Here is a 24,224-nt window from a genome sequence, read left to right on the forward strand (position 1 = left end):
CTGGAGTAATGACTGCTAAAAATTTCCCATCACAGAAATAAAAACAAACAAAAACAAAAAAAAATCAAGTTTTATTTATTTTTTTGGAAAACATTAAAAAATGTTGCTGACCCCAAACATTTGAATAGTATTGTGTATATACATATAATATAGTAATTTATCATCTCTTGGTTGAACAGTTATATATTGAAGGAAGTTTTGCCTTCCCTGCAAATTGGGGCATGTTGTCACAAAAGGGCAGTATGAGTTAACTGAGCAAGTTTTTTTCTTTGCTTTTTTTTCCGTCTGGGCATTGATAGTTGAAACGTTAAATTTTTTTTTTTTTTTTTTTTTGCCAAGTCTTTATCTATACATAAACTGACTTTTATGTATCTGATTAATAACCACAGTAGTTAAAAAACAAAATTATGTGACAAGTATCCCTTTGTTTATATTTAAAATATAGTGTTAATTTTTTCTTTCAAAAAAGTGAATGTGACATGCTTCTAGTTCGTAAAGTTATTCTTGTATTACAGCCTTGATGCTTTTATCTGACTAGAATAGCTTGTAGTGTTATAAAGTGACAGTATGTAGTGTCATATGAAAGCATAAAATGCACCCTCATAGTCTCTTTAATATTCACCCTCTCCGTGACTCATTGGAATAGATTGTTTATAAATAATACGCTTCGTTTTCTTGTACAAATGCACTTGAAAGCATTCAGAGCTACCATCTACCATCAATTTTGCACAGATGAATATCAAGAGAAGCTTTGACCTTTCATAGCCTCTGAAATTTAGTTGTGCTGGCTGACGTCAGAGAGGTGGTTTTTGGGAGAAAGACTGGGTGACTGTCTCCACTTTCCTTTAGAGAATTTCACAGTGCTGCTGTACTGGGGAGGTGCTGACAGCAAAGACATGTTTTATCCAAATGTAATGCGCTTCTGTCACAATGTGTTAGTGTGCTTTGGACCATATTGCAGCACATAAACCTTTTTACCTGCATGTTGGATTGGAAGCCACCGTAAATTCATGTTCATGCATTTTAGTGAATAAAATAAATCAGTTTTTTTTATTTTATGATCTGTGGATCTTAGGAAGCTTAGGAAATGGTTCCATACTTTTTTCAACCAGCTGGTGTGTTTTCAATAAGACAGACATGAATGCAGAAATGAATGAACACTGTTACCTCATTGAAAAGTATGGATGTAATTCATATTATCTACCCTCATGAGAAAGTCTCTCACGGTGATGTGACTTTAAGTCTGTGGGCCTTGGGAGAATAAAAAAATCCATTGAGTAGCATTGAGTGGTGCATAGAGATGGTTCTCAGCATCACTATTGTTTTATTGCCTCTATAATGGAGGAGAGAGCAATTAAGTGCAGAGGAAATAGCTTCATTCTTCAAGCATTTAGTTCACATGCACTGTAGGCACTTGGAAATGACTGGACTGATTTTTACAAATGGTGGCCATTTTTGTTTGGCTGCTTATGTGCATGCATTTTTTTTTTTGAGTGTGATGTGCGTGTTGAAAAAAACTAACAGCATTTATGAACACGTCAGACGTTTCTAAAAGAGATCAATGGAAATTACAATATGAGGCACTTGCCAGCCAGGTGTATTTAATTTAAAAAACAATTTCAAATAGTTTCTGATTAAAATTGGTCTGTTATGACATTGAGAAGATTGGATTGTCTTTAAAACTGTGCATGCTTATGCTGTGAAAAACATTAGCAGTGAATTGTAACCTCCATCTGAGGTAACTGCATGTGTCCAGTCAGCAATTTCTTTTTTACCTCCGTGATTAATGCAGCGTTCTAGTTCAGATGAATTCCTTTGCTGAGGATCAATGTTTGACCCTCTCAAACTGCTATCGCATAAATCACAAATCAAGAAAATACCTGTGAATACTGATGGGAATTCACCTTTTGAATATTATGCAGAGCTTTGGAAGAAGGACTGTAGTGTGCATTTAGCAGCATTTTAACAGTGCATCAACACAGATGTACAGTAAAAATGCATCTCTTCAATATTTACGTGCATAGTTTCTCATTTTAGAAACACTAAAGTTTTAATGAGAAAATTCACAGATCTTCTTGCTCTTCAACATCTTTGTTTCTTTTTTTATTTGCCCCCCCAAACAAACATACATATGATATTATGCAAAAAGGATTTTTGTGTTTGACAAAAATTGTTTTCTTCAGCTAGTGTGCTGCAAAAATCACGCTTCATTTTGCAGCCCACTGTTAATATTATTATTATTTAGTTAAGTGACGTGAGGCTAAGCATGTTGACCCTTGCTCAGAATTTGTGATCTGCATTTAACTCATCCAAGTGCACACACACAGCAGAAATTCCTGATTTTAAAATCATTCCATATATTTTCCTATTATAACAAACCATACATCAATGCAAACCTTATTTATTCAGCTTTCAGATTATGTACATTTACCCTAATGACAGGTTTTGTATCCAGGGTCACAAATGAAAGAGGCTGTGCATATGAACAAGTCACTTTAAATAAAAGCATCTGAAAAATAGAAATGCTTGGCAAGAGTGTTTTTGTTGGAAATGGGATGTGTATTGACCAGGCTGAGAAAAGGGAAAGTACCTTTCCATTTTTGGACAGATGGATTTCCTTCCATCTGAGGGAAAGCACTCTAGGAACTTTTAAAAACCCAACCTGTGTATCGTTTTCCATCTGAAAGTATTTCTAGGCCATATGTCACTGTAGGCCTCCAGTAGTTCTGTATTTAATAATCTTGGGAAAGCTCTTCCAACCGTATTTACCTCCTGCAGGATGCCATGGAACTGCTATCAGAGGTCTATTAGTACATGCTAATGAGCATTAGCTTCTCTCATTATGCACAAGTTTTTCCAATGTACTTTTTAAAAGAGCTAGAAATGTTTGTTTATTTATTATCACTTACACCATGACTGAGACTGTTTAATTGAGTGAATTAATGTGATGATTGCAACGGCAGGAATATTGAATGAGACAGTGGCATGTGGTTAAATTCTGAAATGAGGTAAAGTCCTCTCTCAGGGTTTGAGTTTTTAGTCCAATGCAATTCATGTTCCACTGCCATTTGAGATTTACACTATCCACACTATCAGCCAAAATGATACAGTTTATATTATCATGCCATTTATTATATTATCTTCTGCACTGCTTATGATATTAAACTACACTAGAAAATGAAACTGAGTTTTTATTTATTTTATATTATTTATTCATGTATTGTCTCCATTCTTTTTCATCAAAATATTTTGCGACATCACTATCTACCTAGCCTCAAAGGGAAAAAAGAAGTTGTTCTTCAGAAAAGTCATGACACATTTCTCATGGTTAAACATGGGGCATAAGCTGTCTGTACTTCCTGTACGAGCCTGTAAGACATTTTAGGATAGATCAGAAGTTGAGTGTTGATGTTTGCAATCCACCTGTTTAAACTAGAGACACCTGTCTTCAACAGCTGGAGCACATGTCCTGTTGAAAGGCATTTGTCACACTGTGTCGCATTCTGTGCTGTAATTTGCCATGGCAAATAATGATCCCAGCGATATCTGTACACCGCCGAGTCATACGGCTCAGTGTGTGGCCGAGATGCTCCATATACCAGGTTGCTGAGGCAGAACATGTAATGTGATAGCATGTACATTGTGTTTGTGTGTGTATGTGTGTTTTGAATCAGTAAGTAGGATATGTGGAACAGGCGATAATACTGTCTAATGCTGATGCTGAGGTCCTCAGTATTGTCAGATTGTGAATCTGAGATGGAGGTTGTGAGTGCTGAAGGGGGTTTATAAACTGGATTCCCATGTGGCTCTTCCGTCAGCATGGAACAATAGCTGAATGAATGTACAGAAGATGATCAACACAAAGCCTTGGATCAGTAATATTCCCATTTATTGCATATTAAATGCAACATGCAAGAATAAAAAAGCAGGGTGCACTTGCACTATATATAACTACAATATAATTTATCATACATTAGAATAATGGTGATATTGTTTCTCTCTGTGTGTGTGTGTGTGTGTGTGTGTATATATATATATATATATATATATATATATATATATATATATATATAATGACAGATTTGATTATTTATCTCAGTCGTAATATTCGTAAACTCTTTGTGAGTAAATCTTTTGTTGTATTGTTTTAAGCTGCCACTTACCTGATTGGTTCTGAATTAATGGTAAAGTCATATGACTTTTTGATGCACATCTAGCAATGGGTTCTTGAAATGTTTCCATCGTCATTCCATCGCAAATAGATCCTAAATATATCCCAAAATTTGCATTAAAATACACGGATGAAAACCTGGATATTGTGCTGCTGATAAAATGAAAAAAAAAACACACTGAAGCATTTATCACTAATGAATGAGCAGAAATGCATCTGATGTGAGAATAATTATTCTCTGACAGGAAAATGAATATGCATGCGATTTGCAAAACAAAAAAAGTGGTGTTCATCTGTTCATGTAACTGCTTAACTTTCAAAGTTTCAAGGTTTAAACGGACGTCTCTTTAGATTTAAGCCTCAGGCTGCTTAACACACGTGTTTCGGTGCTATTGTGTTTCTGTTACATAGTGTTTTGGACAAAGCACAATGAACGAGAACATCTAGATCTTCTTCAATATACTTGGAGTCGCTCAAACTTCCTTGCTGACATCTTGGAAGTGACACTGGCTATATATATATATAAATATATACGTATGTGTGTGTGTCTGTGTGTCAGGAAGGAGAACACAACATTTTGTTTGCCAAAATGTGTTCCAGAACTCTATATAAAAGCCTGAGATAAAGGGTTTTATGAGAATGAGTTAATAGTGCAATATTGAAGTGTTGCTGTTTTGTCAGAATAATATATCTCAAGCTTATTGAGGGCAGCTGAGACAATACCTGGGGCATGTTTTTCTCGATCTGCTCTCGTTCTGCTTACGCAAATGTCATATTGTTTGTATGTTTTTCTCCCCAGTGAACACCAAACCTTCTGCCATGACCACTGGGTAAACAATAAGAGTGGGACCACTGGAGCATATCTCCTAAAATGATAAATGTTCCAAGGCAGAGCAGCTTCCCCTGTCCCACGGCTGCCCGTGTTTGTACCTGTGGACACAGATAAGAGGAAATTCCTGCCAGACTCATTGGCTGTCGCAGCAAACAAATTTCATGTGCGAGCAGCCCAGGAACAGAATGTTACTCAATCTCATTTAATACTCTAAATTTGAATAGAATAAAATTCTGTGAAACTCAATGAAAACCATTTATAAACATTATGCTGTGGCAGTACCATGGTACTGTGATTAGTTAACAGCTGTCGCTGAACTGCTGGAGACTGGTTCCAAATGTGGACACATAATTGGTTATTTTCTCCAGTAGTAGATTTTTGTTGTATCCCAGCTATGTTTCACTTCCTCATGGATACGCACAAACAATAGAGCTTTTTTGTGCAGTAACCTAGAGGAAATTAGTCTCTTCAGGGAGCCATGTGTTACACACTGACGTACAGAGAGAGGTCTCTCTTCAGCGAAGGGTCAACTACAAGGTTAAAGATGACTCCACCAGCCTAGCATGTTAAGGGAGACCTGAAGCGTAATGTTTACCACAAGAAACACTCACCTCTAACGGCTTCTGACTTGGGCTCCACTGGTCTTTTAACAGCTCTGTTTAAACCCAAAAGCCCTTTTGTGCTTTTAGGGAACTAGTCACCTACTGTGATATTTCTAGGCCTCTAATGTTGGAGTATTTCTATACTTGTGTATAACAGTGCATTATGGTATAGCTAGCATGTCAACTGCTGCTCATTACTCAGCTTGAATATTTATATATATATATACTAGTAATACTATATAGCGGTACTCTTTTTCACAACAGTATTATATTTGAACTACTATGTGACGTTTTTCATGGTAGAGCTGATATGATCTAATAATGATGTTTGTAAAATACATTGAAGCAAAATCTTTTTTTTTTTGCTTTTTTTTGTGCTTTTTCTAGCAAACAAATGAATAGATTACATGCACCAATGGAATAAATAGGTATTAGTATTCTTTATAACATTCTTAAAAAAATTTAATTGTAAAAAGCATTATTATTCAGATATTTTAATAATAATAATTATTACTTAATATTATTATTATCACTGAAAAACTAGTCTAAAACTGATAGATATAGTATGGGCAGAATTAAAAGCTTTAGCAATAATTTAAAATATATAAAGGAGTCCATAATTTCTTAATTTCATGCATATCTTATCCAAGAAGCCCGTTTATGTATATTGCTTTGACCTTTGACCTGTTCCAACCTATGCTTTTAAAAATGACTAGAACCTGACAGTCAGTGCTTACCTGTCAGCTGCACACAGACCTCTTTGCTATTTTTGTTTCTGTCCACTGAATCTAAGCCAGGGTCCTATAAAGTTCTCTGAGCATTATGTCTGAAGGGATGTTCTTTTATGATATTTGTCTTATTTTGTGAAGTGTATTTTTCTTTCAGACACATATATTTCAATCTCTTTCTTCTCTTGATTTCATTTCCAGTCCTTCAAAAGTCTAGGCATTGGCCAGAGTCAAGTGTCTGAGGTTGATTGCATACTGCTGCAGTAATACGCAACTCCTGATTTGATCAGTGTACTTGGAACCATAAAAGGAGCAAATTGCTCTTTCTTTTCTGCTGTATCACCCTCCAACCTGTCTGAGTCCAACAGGCTTTATCTCAAATGCCATCACTGCTGCTTATATACAATAACTAGAAAGACTTACTTGGACAACCAGCTTCACCAGATCCACCACACTGGATTTTGCACTTGCATTTACAGTCTTTTTAAAGATTTCACACACAAAAAAATAATAATAATATTTGTCCACTCTGTGATTTATTTATAATTTCAGAATAATTTTGACTTCCATATCTGTAACTGTTAAAATGATTCTGATCCAGCTGACTTTGGCACATTGAAACCTGGGAGTTTTTGAAGTGTCAGAAATCAGAGCCAGCTGAGTAAGGAAACAAGTGAGCAATTACGAGCTCTAATATATGATCCGTTGGGAACAGTGGTGAAATATTTGGCAGTGTTGAATGATCTATGCAATGTTTTCTCTTTCCTAAGTTGAGGAGTCTTGTACACTAAACAGTTTTGTCTTGTATTCTCAAGGACTCTGTCTTGTTAGATGTATTTCAGACAATGTCTGCATGCCCATGATAAAGTTTCTTTAATGCAGCCTGATGCAAGTCAACTGAAACGGGTTTCTGTTTCTTGTCCTCGAGGATCTCAAGGTTATCTCAGTATATTGCTCACCAACAGGAAGACTGTTTGATTGGGACTGTTATAATGTCCTTGCAGCCATTTTATAAAATGAGAAATCAGACTTGTTTGGAGTCTGAGTGTGTGGAGGTCTGTGTAATTTTCGGTTGGTTCTGTCCAGCAATGGATCCGTTTTGTATTTGTATACTAGGTACATCAGTAGCTGGCAAGAAATTTTTCATCTAGTGAATGTTATCAATGTCTACTACACTAAATGATCATCTGTTGTAGGGGAGACTGCAGCTAGTTTTCACAGGGTGAGTTTAATTATGGTATATTACAGAAATATGCCTTAAAGGGGATATTCACCCGAAAATGAAAATTCAGCAAAACTCAGAGAGACTCCTGTCTTGGGAACACTATTCTTCAGACTGGTAGACAAAGTGTTCACCCCATATCAGTTGGTGCATGTTTTAAAAAGGATTAGGATCAAATTTGATTTGATTTTAGCTTTTAGCATGCTGAGAGTGTGTGCATTTGGCTAATATTTTCCTGTTGGATCCACAAGACTGCCAAGTCAATCATGCATGCCGTTTTCACAGTCAGTGCACCTGATCTGAACTTGTTGAAAGTCTGGTCAGTTCTAATTCAAAGACAGAACTGACATATATGGAATGTCCACTAGCATGCTAAATCTAGGAAGATGTCTTGGATGAGCTCCCTGCAACTTAATTGATTGAAAGAACAGCTTTACTCGGCTATGGTTAATAGGATAGTTTAAATTGTATTGAAAGTGAGATTGCTATCCCAAGTTTAAAGCAAAGAAATTTCCCTTTTGTTCACAACCCGCACAGAACTATATACACAGTCACACAAACAGAACACACTGATTGTGATCTTGAACAGTCCCAGTGAAGTACGCCATATACGCCACATTTTCTGTTTCCAAAACAAATTCCATTCAGAATCAGGACCGATTTTTGAGTGTATTTGAACAGTTAACTAAGTTGAATTAATGAATGAATTCCTTCAGTGAATTAGATGAATCAATGGGTGCAATTTATTCTTAAATAACCCTCGTTAGCATAATTGGTGTTTTAATAAACACCTAGGGCAGTTAAAACAATAAGCAATTGCAGCTCTATTATTCAAAAATGAGGTAATGACCAAACTAAGTCACAGTTTCTTTTCTTTTTGGTTTTCAAGAAACCTCGGCCAAGCAACTTACTCATTAAAATATTTGTAGAATTGTTTTGTGACATGATTTGAAAATTAAAAATATATATTTTTTGTCCTTACAATGAAAGTCAGTGGGGTCAGAAGCAACACTGGACTCAATCAGTTTCATTGTATGTCCTGAGACCGTGGTGTTTTTTTTTCTCTTAAAAAGGAAAGCAATACATAAAATGTTCCCCCGCAGGTTGTTTACCTGTTTTAAACACTTACTTCATGATATGTTCACACTGGTTTTTAACTCTCTAGGCCCCTGTGTATCTGCATATTCATCTACAAGTATGTGGTACAATAAGTTGAACTATCAAGAGGTCTATGATCATGAGCATGTATTTATAGACCCGCCAGCAGCGGAGGTGTTATCTTTCCCTCTTCACACCATAGCAGATGCCTGCAGCAGAGTCACTTTATATTCTATATATTCAGAATGAACATCTTAGGTTTGAGAAAAAAGCAGATGAAATTAATCATAGCTATGTGGTTTTAATTTAACAATACATAATTAAAATCAAGAGACATCTGAGGTGCTTGTAATTTTTCTTACTCCCCAGTGGCGCTTGAGCCTCCATCACACTCCATTAGGCAGGTTATGTCGAATCAATATATTGGCGCAACAGCCGACGAGAGATCGTGTTGATGGCATGCTCATCAGACAGAGGAATGATTGTGTTTACTGCGGCAGATGAAACTAGTGGCCTACAGGGCATCGCGTCACAAAGACATTCCGCACGATACCAAAACAGTGTTCCACGTGAAGACATAATGTCTTCGAGATGACAGTGTCTTTCCCAAAGGAGAGATACTACCATCTGTGCTGGGTTTATATATAAGTCATGAGATGCTTTTACAGAAGTAGTGTTGTCTGAAAAAAGCAGGCCATTGTCTAGACGATTGCGTTCTCCTCCATAGCCATTTAGAAGAGAGACACCACTAGCAAAAGTATGACGTGTTTTTATTTTGGGTTTTTTTTTATCGAAAAATTATTTTATTCGTTTGGATGGTATTGGATGCTTAATTATGCATGCACATTTTTTCTTACATTTGCTAATTAATAAAACTTTTAAATGTGTTCGTAAATAATTTTTAGTTCTGTGCACTGTTGAGATGCCCAAGTGTACTTTTTTACATTTTAGAATCAAAATTATGTAAAACTTTATGATCCGTTAGTGGTCATAACATTCAATTATAATCTATCATTTATGGCTATAGTTAATTTGTCTGCGACACTGTAGCCAAAAATGGCCTTTCCAGGCACATTTGTTCAACTTTCAGAAATGTAGACTGTCTGAGAGTCTCACAAATCTCATTTGAGACGTGGCATATGAAAAAGGTTTGGACCATAATGACAGTCCAGGCACAGTGTGTACGACCTATGATTGGAAGGAAATGTTTACTGTCAGTCAACTTTCCAAGAGAGCTCGAGGAGGCTTCATGCACAATGAAACATAGTTAATTAGATGCCTCTGCCTGTTGCAAAGCACTTGGAGTATGCTGCGTGTTAGCTACTGAACAATGGTGATCGTATTTATTCAGTCAAGCATTGTACAGAATCATCTGTCAAACAAAAGGTTCCTCAAGAGGATTTTGGTAAAATCGGTCAATTTAAATGATAATGCTCAGAATCACAAACATTTGTTTACCTTAATTTTTTACAGTTAATGTGTTAGGGGCTGAAAAAAGGTTTTGTTCAATTGCACAATTTTTAATTGTCTATTTTCAAGGTTGTTACAAGACATTTGTGACAAGTTTCACTGTTTTGTAGACCTTGTGTGCCTTAAATGTAGGGTTAAGATGCTATCTGAGGTTGATTTCTAAAAGACCCTTAAAGACGGACTCTTCCAAAAAAAAAAATGCATTCAGTAGGAATGGCTGCTTATTTTATTAGCCATTAAAAGTGGCAAATACCGTGCTGGATTTTGTGTTGTCAGTGTCAGTCTTGAGGAAAGCAATCAAAACCATCTGAAGTCATGGCACGTACATTAATAATGTGGACATGTCTGTCAAGCCTGCCAGAAGATTTCTCCCTCTGTCAGGAATGACACATAGGGAGCCTAGGGAATGTGAGTGCCAACAGGACGTGTTGTAGAAGTACACACGCTCACAGTTATAGCACAATACTGGCAGTTGAAATGGTTGACTGCTTCAGGGGATAAATGTGGCGTCTGAGGCCCTAAGGTCAACCTGGGTCAACCGAGATGTCCAAAGCAGGATTTGGACACTTTCACCTGACGTCTTTGCTTTTGGAAATGCTGTTTGTGACATGTTGAATCTGTGCTCTGATCTGAATGTGATTTTTAGCAGTCTGCGTCACTTTCCCCTCATATTTTATTCAGAGTCGTCACCATCTGTGTGCTCCCTCTCAGCCTCTTTTCCACATTCAACTTTAAAATGAGTTTTCGCAGTGAACGCCTTCACGTGACTGCTATTAATAAAAGGATTCACACTATGAAATGCAGCGAACGCTGTTTACTGTATTTGATGGCTCTCCAGGCAGTGTGACTCCTTTTATCGTCATTGATTTTCTGATTCGATTCACAAACTATCGACAGGGTTTAATTTGGATTTAGATTTGATATTGATTTATTAGCTTTTATTTCATGTTCACTGTCAAAAGTCCTGTTACTCTACATAATTGCCAGTTTGAAACAAGTAAAACACAAGAAGTTGAGTTGAACCCATTTGTAAAGTACAAAATTAGCTATCTACAATTATTATTTCCCATGCATAGTTACTTTCGGTGCTCTAATACATAATTACCTTGATTGCATGCATGAAAAGGGGAGACCCACAGTTGAATTTAAATAATTTAAGGATATTTTCTACCCTTTACTCGAATAGTGCTAGAGAACTCCCACTAGAGGTTTGGAAGGTCACAGGTTTTTTCTGCCCACTGCTTTTTTTTTTTTTTTAAGGCTAGTGACAACCCATAAGGCTTTAGCTAACATTAACTGTCTGGGCGTGAAATGAATCTGAGGATGTGCGTGAATGAGTAAATCCTTCGATCTTTCTTCTGCCCTTATTTGACGGCAGTGCGATGCTTGAAGATGCATACTTTACATCCTATTGTCTTCCCTGCACTCTGTCTCTCGATCTCTATTCCTGTCATTCTGACAGTGTTTACAAGCTTCTTTTCTACATTCGTGAACAAGTCTGTGATAGCTCCCTTCAGTCAGATATTTGGTAAGCTTATTTTGATGGCAAAACACCTCTAGGACTCCCCACCATCTCGACCCAAAATAATCAAACATTGTGAGGCTCTCCCTAATCTCACGTTGACGTGAGGCTCGGAAAGGAACTGTCGCAAGGATTAAGTTCTTACTAAGGTAAAATGTCAGCGTCAATGGAAGTCTTGGAATGTTTCACATCTTGGAGAGAATTTAGACATGACCTTTGAACCCTTCCATTAGCTGATCCGTGCTTAGACTTGCACTCTAAAATGCTGCTGTTCTTGTAATAACAGTACATCAGGCCTATCAGGAAGATACAGAAGATATTCTAAACTGAGACTGGAAAAGGAACATTCATACAGATTTACAACTGCTTCAGGCTGATTTCAGAGCCGTGTCGCTCTGACTGATAACTGATTTCTATCGTCTGTTACTGTCCTGTAGATGTAGTGCAGAATTTGTTTCCTCAAAATTGTTTCCATGACTTTCATGAAGTTTGCTTTGACATCTCTTCCCTGAAGCAACTTGGAGTTAAATACATTGCTAATGGGCAAAGGTCATCCTTCTTGTGAGGATGGAACCTTGGATCTACTACCTACCAATTGCCAGTCATCAGGTCCAGTGTTGTTTTTTTCACTCTGAGCAGAACTGTTTGAATGAGGAAGAGTTTACTGCAGAAGGGATTCAAATAGACCTTCCTTGTGGAACTTGCTAAGGGCAGAACAAATGTAGACCTTGCAGATGTGATAAATTAGTAAAGGGAGAGCTTTATTCAACCATGAGAGGGAGACTGTGGGCACTGGGAAAGAGGGCAGAACATTCAAGAAGGCCAAATTTACGTCTGCGTGGGTTGGTTGGTTTGTGAAGGTGTGAAACACTTGACTCAGCATTCCTGCATGACTTCTCAATGCCTCAGTTCAAATAACTGTGAAAACGCCCGTTTAACCTGTCAGCATCCTCCTGCCTCCACTGTGAGGCTGTTTCAACTCTCTGAAGCTTTTGCTTATGGCTGATGTAGCGTCTGGATAGCCTTTTTTCTACCCAGGCAACAGACTTGCTTCCAAAGAGGAGCTACCATATTGAAACAAACTGGCACAGCCCTGGTCCCAGAAAAAGCCTCAGGCAGTTCATGCTCAAATGGATGCCCAAGTGAGGATTTTAAGAAATTCTGCCTGAATTGTTCACACATACACACACACACATCATATTTTAAGATCTTCAGGAGCCAATTGAAAGCTTTGTATGATGAACAGACCAATATTTAGTGAGTTGAAGTTCATTCAGACCATTCTTTAAATGAATCAACCAATTCTTTAAAAAGATCTCTTAAGAAAATATTCACAAATTAGATGAGACTGTTCACTTTGAATTTTTTTTTTTTTTTTTTTTTTTTTTTTGTGAACTTAAACCATTTTATTCTGATTCAAAAGAATGATTAATTCACAAATCAGACACAGCTTTGTTTGGTACATTAAAATGTAAACATTAAAAAACATACGTGATTTTTGTTTGTGGGTGAACTGTTTCTTTAAGAGAAGTCATCATGCAGTCATTATAAATGACTCCCATGGCAGCTCTGCACCTACCACAGCATTTACCATACATTGAGCCAAAGAAGAAATAAGACACAAGCTTATATTTTGGGTTTGTGAGCTGGACAGGAGAAAGGGTGACTGCAGCATATGCTTAGCTCTGACTATTTGCAGAGACGCTAAGAGCTTGGCTCAGGCTCAGTGTTTAAAGTTGGGTTTACTGCAGTGATTTATCTGAAAAACAATCTCAGGGGAGACTCACACCTGGAACACTGCCACAATTCTCATAACATACAAGCGCAAACCATCACAACATTATTACTCCTTGATGCTTCACATTAAAGCTCATACTCCAAAGTACCAGATGGAATATTATGAGATATAGTGAATTAGTCCTAATTATATCATCTCCTAGTCATAGTCTTAATTACAATGCACTTACCTCCTGAATAATAATAGTTACTGCATTGTGAATTTCACATCTCTAATAAAGACAAGAATTATTTTGTAAAGGAACTCTCCTCATGCTGATTCATATGCCCCTGCTAGAGAATACTACCTCTGTTCTGCAGTTTTGCAAAGAGCAGCTGCCCTGAGTCTTCTGCTGAGGATGCAGGATGTCTAATTACAGGTACGGCGACCGCATAGCTAATTAAAGACTCACCCGCTAGCTGGATTACGTCTGTATTTTTGTATTTCCCGAAACAATGATGAGTCTGTTGAATGTGCATTGATTGCCTCAGGTGGCAGGACAGATTGGGTAAAAAATTCTGGGTCTTCAAATTGTGGGAGCTGTGAATTCCCAGGAAGCACCATTCCCTGATGAGATAGCCTGTGTTTGTTCATCAGTAGACAATCAGAGAGGCAATGTCTTATTTGATGGTGGGTTAATATCCTATTTTTTATTAACTTTATTCTAATTGCTGAAATTATTTTTTACAGAATCTCCTAAAAAGTCTGTTTCTTCAGTGTTTTTGAGAATCATGCAGCATGCTCCAGTACAGCTGTAAATGAGCTGTCAATTAAATGTGATAATAAAAAAGCATAGTAGTAGAATTAATAATGATAATAATAATAAGACAAGCATTTGTTGTCATTTATGTCAAGACCACGTTTGCCGCTAGATGATTGCTCTGATCTGACCCTGTTTTTCTACTTTCTCTCCTTCCCACCAGAACCACAGAGACAAACCAAATAATACATATGTAATCCTTAACATGTGAAAACGTGGCAACTGCTGCTAAATAACAATGGAATTTAATCTCCTACTACGTGCTTGTGCGTGAGACAAACCTCAGACAAAGAAAGCCCCCCCGCTGTGTCCCACAAAGAACAGGCTCAACACCACAGAAAAAGACACTCACATATGATGAGTGTGCCTTCTGCAAAAGATTTAATTCTCAGATTATGTGTTTTAGACCACAGTGATCTACTGAGATCAATTGGGTGATTCCGTAGGGTGAATAATCAGAGGGTGTTTTTGATTAGATTCTCCATCTCCACTACTGGGAAGAAAGGTAAAGGGGGGTTGTAACAAACAATGACCATTTTCCCAATGTCAAGGCAGTAGTATGCCATCTGCACAATGGGAATCAGGTCTCTGGAGTCTTCGGAGTTCTGTAATCGCCCTTGGGTGAAGTGGCACACTCCCCTTCTGAATGAATGAATTACTTACACACGCGTGGGTGTCATTGTTGGCCAGAGCTTCAATTAACAAGTCCTCTAGTCCTATTAATGCTATTAGCTCATGATCCAGGCAGCACCGGTTGGCTAGGCTAGCGTTGGCAGTGAATTAGAGAGTGCTGTTATCCTCTCAGCTTTTTGTCAGTGCCACGCCAGCTACATTTGACCACAGTGCATCTTGTGGAATTATCACTTTTGTTTCCATACACACCCCACTGGTGCATCGTTGCTTTGTTCATTCTTATACCAATAAACACTCATGCTTATTTTAAAGGCAGACAAAATCCCCGCCATGTTCCCAATCTGGAATGAGACAGTCATAGCCCAAGGATTCCTCACCTTCCTGCCGGTTCCTTTGAACTTCATGTCTTCCTCACTTTCCTGTGTGTTTTCCCCCCGCCCTTCTCTTCTCTCTCTCTTGCTCTTGCCCTGTGCACACTCTTCCTTACATACACGTGCATGCACATATGCACAAAACCCATTTAGCTGTATGGCTGAGGACTCCTCTACACACAGGTTTCTTAAAGGAGATGGGTGCACCGGAGAAGACTGATATTTGACCCATCCTCTCCAGCTGACAGCTATACGCTGCTTCCCCCCGCACCTCCCTACCCCTCCTCCTCTCCCTCGCTCTTTCTCTTTTTCTCTCTGAGATCTGTCGGAGCTGTGCTCTTTGTGTAACAGAACGCACACCTTCACACACGCACGCTGGCTGAGTGCAGCGGTCTGCGTCTGTATCAGTGGGACTGCACGCGGTGGGCAGGCATGGATCGATTCCTTGGTTTTGTCAAGCAGATACGGAGGTCAAGGAGACGCAAGGGAAAAAAGTACTGTCCAGAAGAGGATTATCATGAGGGTTATGAGGACGTCTATTACTATGCTTCCGAGCACCTGCACCGTAAGTGCTCCCGCTAGCTGGCTGGGAAGGGGGATTGGAGCTTGGGTATCTGTCATTGTTTTACTATTGCATGAATCACTAGCCAAGGGCAGACATCATGAGCAATTCATGTTTGAGGGATGAATTAATGTTTTATCTGCAGACCGTAAACTCCTGGGTGGACTTTAGTGTGCAGCAGTTGAGGTTCCTTGTCAGTGTGAGCGTGTAAATAAGAACATGGGAGTGTTTTTTCCCCATTACCTTTGCCTGATGGATGGTGTCAGTCGGTCATCATTTGTTTCTATTGATTTAGAGTGTGTTTAATGCTGCCTTGGCCATTAAATGCACACTAAAGTGAACATTTATGGCCATTCTGGTGTACACTGCTAAGCTGCTGCTACATGGTGTGTTTGGATAGCACACTGCCCTTTAATCGCAGGTGAGAAGTTTGAGTGTGTGCCTGTGTGTGTGTATGTGAGAGAGAGAGAGAGAGAGAGAGAGAGAGAGAGAGAGAGGGAAACGGGGCATTATTTTCAACAGCATAGCAGTCTCAGGTAGCTGTAGTGCTAGGTTTCTAAAATGCAAGCTCTGACCAGCTTGTTTTGGTTTACCATTGTTTTGCCTTTGTTTATTATGCAGCATCTCTTCCATTCAAACTACGCACATTCTGCCATTGTTCTTCCAGCACTGTGCTAACATTTGTTTTCCTATATAGTTAGCATTGTGATCCCTTTACACTCTCCTACCCATTTGAAAAGTTTGCAGGTTCCCGTTCATGAAATACCCTCAGGGCTAAATGGGTAATGACAGGGAAGAGGGCCGGGAATCCTGTAATCCTCATTCTATGGCATTCCTGGTGAAAGATGGACCATCTAAAAGTGGGTGAATGCAGGTGTTAGCAATGCTTTGTTGTTGTTATTGTCTTTTGCATTGTTGTGTATTTAGATAATTGAGAATTTTATATGCGCTTTATATGTATGAAGTGAATGGAAAATCTCCAACGTGATATAAAAAAGTGTGTTTGAGTATATTTTCAATTATAGCTTCAGTTTTTGAATATATGTCAGGAATTTCAACAGTGATGAATCAGTGGAGGCATGCAAGCCAGACAAAGTGTTGCCCAAGATACTCACTCATCACCATTAGCAATAGTGATGTAGTCATCACTGTCATGCATGAAAGCGCTGATTTGCACGAACAACCCGAATTTAAACCTGCAGAGCTGCAGTGTTCTCAAACATTGTTAGCTTGAATTGAGGATGACTGGTGGAATTAACTGTTTGACTCAAGCCATGTTTCATTCCCACATTTGCTTCGGTTTGGTTTTTGCAGGGAGATGTTAATGAAATTAAATTGTTTTTGATCAGCGAGTTATGTTAAATGCTGCAACCTATTCCCTAAATGGCTTCTTTCTTTTTAGTGTGATTTTAAATGTCAGGTGTTCACTTTGATATGCAGTAGCGAAAGCACTCTGTGCGAAACATAGAATTAGAAACCTAATTGGCCCAGCTGGAGTCTGACTGAGTCATTCAGATGAATTGAGGGATAAATCCAATTTGGAATATTTTTAGATTAGTGGCAAATATAGAGATGTCACTTACATTTCCTGTTTGGGTTGATGCTTCAGGTGTGTGTTAAATGTAATTGTACTAGCAATGCTACTTTTAAAATGTAATGGCAGCTTAGTGTGCACAAAGGGATCAACTGCTAATTAATCTGTAGCAAAAGCCTGGAAATGTCACACGTGGGTTCCCTGAGCCCAACCACACACCCCTTCGATTTGATAGGGTCCCTCGTTTCGCTTCTGCCTCTCTCTTCATCATTTCTGCCTTCTTCCTCATGTATAATTAACAGTCAGGTTTTAGTGTGTCCATTCTCATTCATTTATCAAATTCTCCATCATGTGGCCCACTGTCACTGCTGGACTCACTGTAGGACCCACACTTGGGGGAGGACTAGATTTTGATAAGTGGATCATATCTCCATAACAAAGAGTACTGTAGAGACACTCTGGTGGAGGTGACCCAGTGATGTGTACTTTCTTTTATTTACAGTGGAAATATTCCTATGGATGACAGTCCTGTCATTGGCTAAATCAATTTTTATACACAATTTGCCTAAAATTTAATTTGTAGGACTCATGTTCAGATTTTTAGTCAGGAGGGCTAAACTGTGATGTGTAGCTGTTCCAGTTCAAAAGTCACATGTTAGTAAAGACAGTTGTCAGTCCCAAAGCTGACTTTGAAGGTAGTCTCGGAGGCTCAACCCCTCTTTCCATTTAGTTTCTCCAATTGCAGCTTTTTGTGAAATTAAAATTTGTACTTATCTATTCACTTACAAATGGTTGTACTTTTTGCAAAGAAATCTTTCCTCTGCAAACGTATGTTTTCCTTTAAATAATAGTTTATAAAAGACTGTTTTAAATGCTGACTATTCCTCTTGTGGAGAGACTCCCTAAATGAAACATGAGCTGCCTTCTTTTAGCTCAGAGCAAGTGGCCTTTCCCTGCTGTGAGGTTCCCAGAAACCTAATGCCCAGCATCCATTTTGCTTGTTTGTTTTTCTCTTGTTCACAGGAGTAGATTAAAGTATTAGTGCGGTTCCAGTTGTTTTGAAATGCAGCGAGCACTAGTCAAAGTCAACATGACTTCATGACAATATTAATGTCAGAAAACTATACTGCCATCGAAAATTTTTGATCTGCATCTGAAGTGGCACCAACCCCTTTTTATGATGCCCCTGCAAAAGATGTAATGTATGGACTACTTTTCAAGATTCAGTCATTTCTCAAAGGATAAAATCCTACCCTGTTTTAGTACATTAATTTATTTATTTATTGTATTTAGTTTAAAATCGTGTATTATCTAGAAAAATGTCACACTACGGAAGAAATATTGCTTGTGAAAGATCTTTTGTGTTGACTTTCAAATCACCCTGTCTTTTTTGATGCCATTTGTTGTATTTTATGCAATTTAAGAGACATAGCGTCATCCCTATTCACCTAAAGTGTTTTTTTTCTCTAATCTAGAAAAATAAGTAAGTAACTAGTCAAAGGTTAATTATAGCAATATGACACTGTATGTGCAAAATAGTTGTCATGGCAATATTGTGTTATTAATAATATAGACTGAAGTGACAAATACAAACTTTTTGCCTGGTAAAGATGAATCCCTCAAGTGCGATTTACAGGTTTTGCATGGATTCATCAAAACAGCCACCAAGACTGCTACGACATAATGTGTTTGTTTGCTAAAAACGAAAGTAGCAGCCCTTCTAAGAGACATCTCAAAGGAGCTGGGAACTAAATCAAGGATCTGCCTCATATCAAAGCAAAGATTCCTCTATTAGGTCACATGAAACCCTGAAGGGAACATAAATGCATGCAAAAAGTCTTCATTTTGATTGTTAAAGAGAAACAAAATGTTTCCCTCTGATAAGATGTTAAGGGGGGGGGGGGTGAAATGCTATTTCATGCATACTGAGTTTTTTACACTGTTAAAGAGTTGGATTCCCATGCTAAACATGGACAAAGTTTAAAAAATTAAGTTGTACGTTTGAAGGAGTATTTCTGTTCTAAAAATACTCCTTCCGGTTTGTCACAAGTTTCGGAAAGTTTTTTTCGAGTATGGCTCAGTGTGACGTTAGATGGAGCGGAATTTCCTTATATGGGTCCTGAGGGCACTTCTGCCGGAAGAGCGCGCTCTCCCGTAGAGCAGAGCACTGAGTGAGAGCACAACAGGCATTCGCTGATCAGAGCGAGAGCGTCGCGAAAAGTCACAAAAGGAGTGTATTTTTGGTTTCCAGGGCAAGACAACCCTGCACAGATTACCAAAAAAAAAACAGCATTAAGGGACCAGTGGATGGAGTTTATTTTTACAGAGCATCAACGGAGTTGTGCAAGTGTTTGTGTTTGTTCCCTGCATTTCGAAGATGCTTGTTTTACAAACAAGGCCCAGTTTGACGCCGGATTTGCGTATCGTTTATTTCTTAAGGATGATGCAATCCCAACGAAAAAGGGTCACGATCGTGTGTTGGAACCGCAGGCGGTGAGTAAAACTGCTTCAAATATCTCTGCCTTCTTGTTAGTGCGTCCCCTCCCATGCCGAGACCTGGGTTCGAGCCACGCTCGGAGCGAGTTGTTGCTGCTGCTGCTTTCGTTCAGTTTCAACCTCTGGATCTGATTCTGGATCATAAATATACACTGAATCTGACTGTTAGCCATGGTTTGTTTTGGATGATGGTTTTTTCCTCAAGGTAATGTCACAGCTTCCAAACGCTTTCAAGCCTACTGGCGCTCCGCCCACACATCACGCCTCCAGCGGCTCGTGTTTTTCCGGGATAAATCGGTACTGACTATCTTTCTCTTATGAATATAGTAAAACTAAAGACTTTTTGGAGTTATGAAGGATGCAGTACTACTCTATAGGTACTCAAGATTAACAGGATATTGAGTGAAAACGAGCATTTCACCCCCCCCCCCCCCCCCCCCTTAATTTGTTTTGTCCAAACTATAATGCAAGACCCATTTTTTTAATCTAATGAAAGCCAGCAGAAGATCTTTCACTCTGAACAAACTAAACCATAACTATGCAATGTTGTCTAATGTTCCAACCACTTAATGAGTTGTCACATGATTTTGTTTTCCAAAGACACATTCAAGCAGACACAAATTAACATCCAACCATAACACTCTCAAAATCCTTCTGGAAAGATGGCAGAGATTCTTGATATATGGTTATGGGGCACGTCTGTTGCTCAGCGGCAGCTGTTTTAGGCCTGCAGTTGCTACAGAAGGATGGAGTCTGGTATTTTTACGAGCTGCTCACAGTTAGTAGGTGATAATGAAGCCTGATGGTCCCTTCACAATCATCTCTCCTCCCATTCACCATTCACAGACAGCTGATCTCTACACATTAGCAATTATGCCAAAAAGAGATAGTTACCTAAGGCCTTCTGCTGAATAGCATGAGGATACTGTCTCATCATTTTAATTCAGGATAAAATGAGATGGTACTTGGCACACTTTCTAAATTTATCTATTATTGTGTTTCTGTTTTTTCAATTGCAAGTTAGACACTATTCTCTTGGTGTTTTGATCATTGCTTAATGGATATTCTTCTAGACTTTCATTAGCCACTTTGCACTGTTTGTCCTTGCACTGAATCAGGTCACAGCTAGTCATGGGCATCTTTTGATAAACTTATTTTCCTTTTATTGATGTATTTAGAACACAAGCATCTTGGCCATCCACTCAGTTCACTTTAAGTCTTTTGAATGAGTTTTGAATAGTCCAGTTCTATACCAAAAAGGGCTGCTTTACCTAAAACATTGCATGCCAGTGTAGATTGTAGAGACTGGGTGCCAGTAATTTCTACAATCTATTTATCTGCCTGATAAATGCTGCTCTTTTTTTGCCATCAAATTTCAGACCATCCCATTACACTCGGCCTGTCACATCACGTCACTGCACTTCTCCATTTACAGTGGGCTTAATATTTCCTCCTTACACTGTGTACTGTAAGGCCACCTCATCCTCCCGCTGGAAATGTCCTCGCTGAAAGCAAAAGCGTGATCTATTATCTCCTCCTTTTCTCTGCATGCGATGGAGCCTTCAGCATCAAAGAGGCATGATGAATTCTGATGTGTTGTGTAAGAGCCATTAAGGAATGCATTAAGCGTTCTCCGTGAGTATCGCACTTATCTCGGGTGAGTTTAACGTGTGCCAGGCCACCAAGTCATGGAAACCTTTTTTAAATGTTTTATTATTTTATTCTTTGAATTGATGGGGACAGCACTATTTGTCATTTGGACTGACATTTTTCAGTTAGCCGAGTAAACAACAGCAATATTAACTGCTCATCTGGTAATGACATCTTAACCCCAGCAATCATGGCGCGAATTCTTCCTCCTTATTACTGTCAGATAAACTATCATGTTATTGTTCAATTTACTGTCTGTGAGTGCATCTCGGCTTGCAGCAAAAAATATTTATAAAATATTTATATTTATGTTAGTTATTAGCATTTTTTTCTCTCTTTACAAAGAGAAAAAATGCTGCAATTTGTAAATTAAACAGCTATAATCTACTGTAACTCCATGGATTCAAATGTCATTTTGCTAAAATCCAGTGATATATGATGCAAAACATTGCTGATTACTTGCTTGGTGGGTGGTAAAATGAGGGCAAAAATCCCTGTAAACATACAATAAAATAAGAGCTCAAGCTATGTCTAGGGATTATTCCCGATAATCAGAGAAAGGAATTACTTGGATTAAAATGTTTACATGGCAAACTTCTTCAGTGCCTTTTACATGCTACTTGTCATTATTTTTTTATTAAATGATAAGAAATGTGGTTTGTTTGCCACTTAAACATATCACAAAGACATACAAATTGAATGCACTAGGGTTGTTTACTGTTGTGTTATTCATTTGCATGCTAATTGCGTTTCTGAGGAACCCTAATTTCATCTGAAATGTGTCTAAAATGTTTTGTTTACATGCCTCTATAGTGCAAAATGGCAGTACTCAACATGTTTTATGATGATTATGGTGGTTCTATTTATTAGAACAATCACATTATTAAGGTTACCTTAATAGTCTTCTGTTTATATGAAATGCATTAATCGCATAATAAGGAAAGTGTCGCCATTTAGTACTTTTACTCGTTTACGGCACATGACCTTTAATTGTATATTACTAAATAATTTGTATTTTTACATTTTTTTTCTCTGTTATTTTTACATTTCTAAAATAACTTTTTCTCTTATCAATTTTACTATAAATAGGAATTTGTACAAAAATGCTATTCGTTCTACTGCTCTTAAACATTTGACAAATATTTGCTCCGATATTTAATTTTCATGCTATTAAATATATTGTAGTTAAATTTAAAAGTGGTCTTGATGACAATGTCCTAGTGGGTCCGTGGTCTGGTTAGATAACGGACATGTAACTAGGATCCATGATTATGGGATCATATTCAGCACTTAGTGAAATGGCTATGCACATTCTATCACAGCTTTCATCATCAAGCGTTGTGGCTGGAGCCTCCTAATGGTCCATTCTGCCCACAGCTGGGATGCCTGGAACGATACACTCCCTCTGTCTTCCACTGTTGCATTCCATTTCGCTTGATCAAACTCCTCTTTTATTTCCATCTCTTTCTACCTCCATTTTTCTGATTTCATCATTCTCATCCACCAGATCTCTGAAATCAGGGTCCAAATGCCTGTGCATACAGCATGGTTCGAGTTTTTGCTTGTCACTATTTCTCTATCCATCCACTTGAATGGTTTCTGTGTTGAAGTTGATGCAGGGTTTTACTGTACGTGATGAGTATGGCAGCATGTCTCTGCAGAATTTATTTAAACAACATGTTTTAAACAATAATGCTGAATAATTATATTATATATATATATATATATATATATATATATATATATATATATATATATATATATATATATATATATAGAGAGAGAGAGAGAGAGAGAGAGAGAGAGAGAGAGAGAGAGAGAGAGAGAGAGAGAGAGAGAGAGAGAGAGAGAGAGACTTCTCGTGTTGATGTATAAGCTCTCAAGGCATCTTTTCTTAGACACCCACATTTGTTCAAATTGCAACTTGAGTACTGCCTGATAAAACTGTTTGCTTTTAGTATAATCATTTGTGTCACCCTACATCATACCAGCATCAGCACTTTTGGTCTATTAGCCATTCTATTGGATGTCTGTTGCAGGCTGCATTTGCAGAACATAATTGATTTATAACAGTGCCAAAACAAACACAAAGCATCTCAAAAGCGCCCCTAATATGATTAATCGGTGCATAACTGCAGTGGTACATAAGCTCGCTTTTAGTAAAGGCTGATATTTGAAAAAGACCAAAGTGAAGAATAGAGAAAAGGAGAAAAAGAGCAATAGAATTGCACAGGAGGCTTCAGGAACAGTATAGGTATGTTTTAATAACAATGTTTCTGGGGAAGGAAGTGTCTGAATTTTCGACCATCTGAGCAACTTTGGTCCCCGCATCGAAGTTTGTGCCAGAGTTACACCTGCCAGTTTATATGCATGTGGGAGTTTGTGTCATATACCTCTTTATCTGATACTTGCTGCTGTTTACTAAATATTACAGTGCTTCCTCAAAGCTAGAGCACTGTTTGTATTTGGGCTTTAGTTTGTGGTGCTCTGTAGAGAAGGGTTTTATGTAAACTTGTGATGAGATGACTGACAACAACAGCTGAAGAGCGGATATTAAAGGCATATTTGCATATGAGACTTTCAGCCCTGTTCCAAAATGTAAGTTAGCACCTAAACCAAAATGGACCTTCATAAAAAACTGATTTGGTACACTTGACATGGGCAACATCTGTTACTCAAATGAACTGTAGTTCACATAAAGTGTACAAACTAGGGCTGTGCGAAAAATCAAATGCGATGTTTTTTGCACAGCCCTACAAGAGACTCCTCTATTGTTTACTGATGCCCATAATACAG

General features: G+C 38.1%; 1 protein-coding gene across 9 annotated transcripts in view; it reads left to right on the forward strand.

Annotated features, from left to right (window-relative positions):
* LOC127975881 (glutamate receptor-interacting protein 1-like) overlaps window positions 1–24,224 on the forward strand; it is a 224,930-nt gene that overhangs the window by 75,044 nt on the left and 125,662 nt on the right. For 4 of the 9 annotated variants that reach the window (XM_052579933.1, XM_052579966.1, XM_052579943.1 and 1 more), the window contains exon 1: window positions 15,535–15,751. The exons of 1 other annotated variant lie outside the window; for it this stretch is intronic. In XM_052579933.1, the coding sequence (XP_052435893.1) occupies window positions 15,619–15,751 (133 nt within the window). In that variant the 5' untranslated portion in view covers window positions 15,535–15,618. Of the gene's footprint in view, window positions 1–15,533; window positions 15,752–24,224 lie in introns of those variants that run through there. 4 more of the 9 variants (XR_008157649.1, XM_052579912.1, XM_052579923.1 and 1 more) reach the window with 2 other exon arrangements.

This window comes from Carassius gibelio, chromosome A4 (genome assembly GCF_023724105.1).
Source record: "Carassius gibelio isolate Cgi1373 ecotype wild population from Czech Republic chromosome A4, carGib1.2-hapl.c, whole genome shotgun sequence".
Lineage (NCBI taxonomy): Eukaryota > Metazoa > Chordata > Actinopteri > Cypriniformes > Cyprinidae > Carassius > Carassius gibelio.